Below are 5,941 nucleotides of genomic sequence, written 5' to 3' on the forward strand. Positions count from 1 at the left end.
GAAAGGTTTGTCTGATGGGTTTCTGCTGAGAGTGCTTGACTGTGGTGGTGTGCAGGATGTTGAAGGGCACGGCTAGGCAGTCAGACCAGTCAAGCGCAAGAGGAGAGCTGTAGTGGAGGGAAGACAATGCAGTTATGATTAGGTTGAGGATGTTCCCTTTCTTGCATGTTGGTTCTTTCATTTTCTGTGTGAGGCTTGGGGTGTCAAGAAGACCAAGGAGATCTTTTTACATTGGTTTCATGGCCTTGCTGCCTGGGAGGTTGAAGTTCTCTAGGAAGAAATTGTTGTCCTGCGTGAGGGAGTGGTGACCAACCCCGTGAATTCTCTGATTAATGTGGTATAGGGTTTGGGTGATCTGTAGAAGAGATGTAAGGTGGCTGTGTCCATCAGGGAGAGCGGGAAGTGGTAGGAGAGGACATCAAAGGGGCCAAAGTTGTTGACTTGAAGTCTGGTGCAGGGAAACAAGGTCTTGTGGATGACTGCAAGGCCTTGGCCTGAATTGTTCGGTCAGTCTCTCTGTTGGATGCTGCAGCCATTAGGGACGAGGATATCTAGGATTTGGGTGGAGGTGGGTGTCAGCCATGTCTTGTTGATGAAGATGGATTCAAGGTTGTGTGTGCTGATTAGGTCATTTATGACTGTTGCATGGGTGATAGCTGAGCGGACATTGGCGAGCATCAACTTCTGTGTTGTGGATTGTAAGGGGATGCTGATGGACTTGGGTCTAATGTGGGTGAGGTTGCTGCATTGCAGAGTCCATGTCTTAGAGGTGGGACACATATTCAGAAAGAAAACAATAAACCCTGTTACACCCAACACTCTCAAGTATCATGATCTAGTGGGCCACACCACTCCCACATGTCCAAGTCCCAAATTCCAAGACATAAATTTAACTTTGCACCTCCCCATTCTGCATGTTCAAAAAGGACGCACCCCACACCCACATGTCCATGAACCATACATTGCAAATAAGGAAACCCTTACAGAGTAGTAATACACACCATAAAAGTTTCAGACCCCTGAACATAAGGTCACACATGAATACACCGGCACTATCACAGACCTCTAAATGACAACATCGGATCTCCGCAACCCCACATGTCCAAACTGGGCACACCCGCATTCCACATGGCAGTGAACCATACATCAGCAAATAAGGAAACACTCACAGAGTAGGAATACACATCGTCAAAGATCCGGACCACTGACATGTACACGACAACATTATCACAGGCCTCTTAAAACATATAAATATCCCCCTCCTCTGCTCTAGGTAGATAAGAACCCCAAGATAAAACAATGAAGCCACAACATAAAGCAAAAACAGCAATTCAGAACACAGGCCTCACGCCGACACCTCCCCCACTACACAACTCCCCCTTCTCAATGGAACCTCTCGGTGTCCACAAACCAGGCCCACACATCTGGATTAAGTTGCTGCATGCCCGCGCTAATTCACTCATACATTGAACAAATCGCAGGGCTAATTTATTTAAGACCAGGCAATAGGTATTTCACATCTTCTTTATTTACAAAAAATATCTCTAATCACCCCACAGACACCACTCTGTCTCCACCTACAGCAGTGCAAATGCTCCTCTAATCTCCAACTATTCTCTAAAGAACGCCATACAATACCCCATTCTACATTGCATATTTTGATTCCATTCTTCATGCATGGAATCAGAATATCACAACACTACACATCACCCCACTAAATAATATTTTAAAAATAACAAAATCACAAAGAACACCATAATAATTGAACTTTTAACCAATACACTAATAACTTGCATCTCTTTTTGTCAATGCGTCCTTTTATTTTCAACTACATATTCTTGAAATTTGTTCAGCATTTTCCGAATTCTTATACCTCTTCTCACACCTTCACCCTTTTCTCTCTCCGTACCTCTAGTAGCACCATCCACATATTTTCTTCCTCCAGCATTACTCTATCCCATATCGTTTAACATAGAATAATCCCAATTATCCCATAATCTCTTCTTTTCCTTAGTCACATTCCCATGTGCACATTTCACCACTCTATTTAAATTCCACACCATACCATCTCCCACACTTCCAGCACTCTTAACACACTCGATCCCCTTCATATGACCAGAGCATTTTGACACTCCTTTTTTGCATTATCATCCCCATCTCCCTTTCACCATAACTTCAATCTGATATCTGTCCTTTTCCTTTTTAAAACTCACCCTTTTGTCATGGTATTCCTTATTCTTCATCTGAATTTCCAACATATGATCAGCAATACAATCTTCACTTACTTTCTTGATCCCTAACATCTAATTAACCCATAAATGAGAGAATTTACTGTTGGCTTCTCTACCCCTCATCAAATGGAAATGTGAACCACCTCTAGCACTGTGTGGTGCCATTCTAATACTCCATAATAAATCACACACATTTTCTTTCCAGTTAAGACCATTAGCTAAAACTAATTGCACAAATTCACCTATCACTTAAATTATTATTTCCACAGGGCCATTCATTTCCGGGTAATAGACAGATGAATATTTCCATTCAAACCACAAATTCTCACAAAGTTCATTAATCTCTTTTGACTTCAATTGAGGACCATTTTCAGTCCGCATTACTTCTGGATTGCCTTCTCTCCTAGCTATCTTCTCCAAAAACTCAATCACTCTCTGTGACCACAGCCAGATCTGTACATGAACATGAATATCTGCGCACTATCACCAAAAGAAATCTATGTCCACCTCCCAATCCTTCATAAGGGCCCAAAATATAAATTCCATCCATGGTCCCTTCGGCAGAGGAATCGGAGTACTAGTTACCATCTTTTTGTCACAGTTGCCAAAAGGTGCACATGGCTGAATCACTCTCTCTACTTATACATCCATTGATGGCAACCAAAATCTCTTAATCACCTTATTTTCTGTTATAGTAACTGCAGGATGATCTTCATGTGCTAATTGAATGATCAATCCTCGGTTTTTCTGGTGGTTTCACTCTAGAAGCCCTCAAAATCCAATCTCTTTCAATGGACAACTCATCCTCAAAAATAAAGTATTGTTTGTGCTTCTCATCAACGTTATCTCTTGCTGGCCATCTATTTACAATCAATTCTCTTACCTTGTTAAGCAATTCATCATCTTTATTGCATTCTTCTCATTCATCTTTACTCACCACATCCACAATTTCACATAACAGTTCTTCAACCTCCTCATCGGGAACTTCACTCCTCTCGTGTAACGGCATCTTGGATAAAAAGTCTGCTACAAAATACATTTTTCCTGGTAAGTACTCTACTTCACATATGTATTCCATCAGTCTCAGCCCCAATCTGGCAATTCTCTGTGTTGCCTGGACATACCATTCACTGGTACAACTTCCACTATATAATTATGAACCGTTCTCATCACAAATGTTTCTCCCCAAACATATTGCTTAAAATACTCTGCTCCCCAACAGCACGCCAACAACTCCCTTTCAATCACTCAGTAACGTGTTTCTGTGTCGATTACAGCTCTAAACGCAAACATTATTGTTCTTTCACGATCCCCATCTTCTGGGATAACACTGCTCCGAATCACTTACAACTCTCATTCACAGTAATTATGGAATACCTTCCCAGAACAGAACCTCTTAACAATGGTGCTCCAATTAAATACCTTTTAACCTCCTTCACCGCTAGTTCATGACTTTCTTTCCATTCAAATTTCACATTTTTCTTCAAAAGTTCCCTCAATGGTTTAGTAATTTTTGTAAACCCTTCAATAGGTGTGTTGTAATACTGTGCCATACCTAAGAAAGAGAGCAACTCTTCCTTATTATTGGGATAAGGTGCTTCTTCAATTCCTTCCATAGCCTTCAATCTTGGATTATCTCCCCATTTCGACAACATATCCTTCAAATAATCCACCTCAGATTTACTAAATTTACATTTATTATGTTCCACTGTCAGTCCTTTCTTTTCCAATGTCTTTAACACCATTTACATCCTTTTATTATGTTCTTGTTCTCCCCTTGCCATACTCCATTCCACCTTCCATATTCTGGTTCCATTCTTGGTGCATGGAATCAGAATATTACAACACTACAATGGGCACATCTAACTCCTCTCAAAGACATGCTGCACAATTGGTATTCTGTCAGTACATGCCCGTCAAATTGAGAACCTGACCCAGTCCTTTCCTTGATCTGATGTTCTTTGGCCACATCATCACAGGGAGGGCCGTCACCCACTGCCTCGCACCTTTAGACTCATGATGAATTTCGCTGCTAACATCTGCAGCCCCAACACGGCCAAAGCCTGCTACAGTGTATTCAATGACTGCAGCACCCAACCTGTTGTTCAAACCTTGGGAGTTGCACCTCCCAGAGTATCCATCCTGCCCTTTTTCAGGTCTACGACTCATCTGCACAAACACAGCGGCCTCAGTCACCTGACCCACACAGCATTCAATGCGGCGCGCAGCTATCGGTCTATTCGATGATATCACCAGTTGCTCGATGACTTTGGTTAAGGGCGGATCTCCTTGGCCCTGTGATGACACAGGCCTTACAAGCAGCCCTCACTGGACCACCTGCTCATCATGCCCAGCATGGGCACCCAATAAACATGTGTCTGCTGCCCTTTATATCACCTCCCAAGGGTGTTCCATTGCTGCCAGTGGACTCCGCACTGGCTCCTGCTTTGCCTCTAGTAAGCTCCAGCTCCAGCTATTGCAAATAGACCTCTCCACCTCCCCACGGCACCACCCACCAGTGGAAACTGACCTTCCTGTTTCGTTGCTGTGCCAATTGATCTGAGGAAAAGGTCACCTCTCGCACTAACCGGCCTGCGGGATCCTGGCCTGTGAGCTAACATCCTTTTTGCCGGCTCTTACCCTTCCCGCACTGACAAGCCTAAACGTGCGGGAACCTCTGTCCCTCCTTGCTGGCACCTTGACCGAGGGATGTATAGAAGGTGATCCTCAGGGGCAGTTCCTGCGCCATTTGATGTTCCCCCGACGCAGCCCAACTCGTCACCAATGAAATGACCCGTGGGTCTTCCCTGACAGACCAGGCTGGAGACACAGGTAGGTAACTTGTGTGTTTATCCTGTGCAGTTATGATATGATATGATATGATATGGCATTTATAACACACCTATACACAAGTGTTTCAAGGCGCGACGAGGCAGGGAGGGGGGAACAAGGGGAGACAGACAACGATCCTACTAGGCCAGGTGTCATTCAGATCGCGCAAGTGCATGGGTAGGAGGGGACGGGAAAAGTGCAAGGGGGAAAGGGAGAGGGGAAAGTGCAGTACAGGGTTAGTAATGAACAGGATAAATAATAAGGGCCAGCTGGTGGCAGGTGCAAGATAAGTGCAGACAAGTGCTGGGAAGGGGGGCTGTAGGGATACAGAGACAGTCCCGCAGTGCAGGGGTTGCCAGGAAGGCAGTGCAGGGGAGAGTGGCTGGGCCAAGGACCGAGATTGGTGAGTGGCCCAGTTGCTGATTCAGTACATTTTCAGTGATTTAGCAGGGGAGAGAGAAAGCAGAAGCAAAGAGGAAGGTTTTGAGGTGCTTCGAGAACCGGAGATGGTTCTCCTCAAGTTTCAGGGAGGCAGGAAGGCTGTTCCAGAGGGAGGCCCCTGCTGCGGAGAGAGATCTCCCCCCAACTCGTTGCTTGGAGAAGTGGCTGACCCTGAGGGAGTTGGAGGCGGAAGAGCGAAGTGCTTGAGAAGGAAGATATTTAGGAAGGGAGAGTTGAAGGTAATTTGGCCCCAGGCCCCAGAAGGCCTTGTGGACAATGCAGAGGGTTTTGAACTTAATCCTCGCAGCCACAGGGAGCCAGTGAAGCGATTTCAGTCCTGGAGAGATACGGTCCCTGGGCTTGAGGCCAAGGACAAGTCTCGCAGTCCTGTTCTGGATGAGTTGCAGAGGGCGGAGGGTAGAGGCAGGCAGATTTAG

The 5,941-nt window shown here is 45.0% G+C and overlaps 1 protein-coding gene across 1 annotated transcript; it reads right to left on the reverse strand.

Annotated features, from left to right (window-relative positions):
• Positions 1–3,571: 3,571 nt before the first annotated feature.
• LOC138487467 (uncharacterized) lies at positions 3,572–3,976 on the reverse strand. The gene has a single exon (XM_069613991.1). The coding sequence runs from the start codon at positions 3,974–3,976 to the stop codon at positions 3,572–3,574; it is 405 nt and encodes a 134-aa protein (XP_069470092.1).
• Between the last annotated feature and the right edge of the window lie 1,965 nt (positions 3,977–5,941).

This window comes from Ambystoma mexicanum, chromosome 9 (genome assembly GCF_040938575.1).
Source record: "Ambystoma mexicanum isolate Mex_15411 chromosome 9, UKY_AmexF1_1, whole genome shotgun sequence".
Taxonomy (NCBI): domain Eukaryota; kingdom Metazoa; phylum Chordata; class Amphibia; order Caudata; family Ambystomatidae; genus Ambystoma; species Ambystoma mexicanum.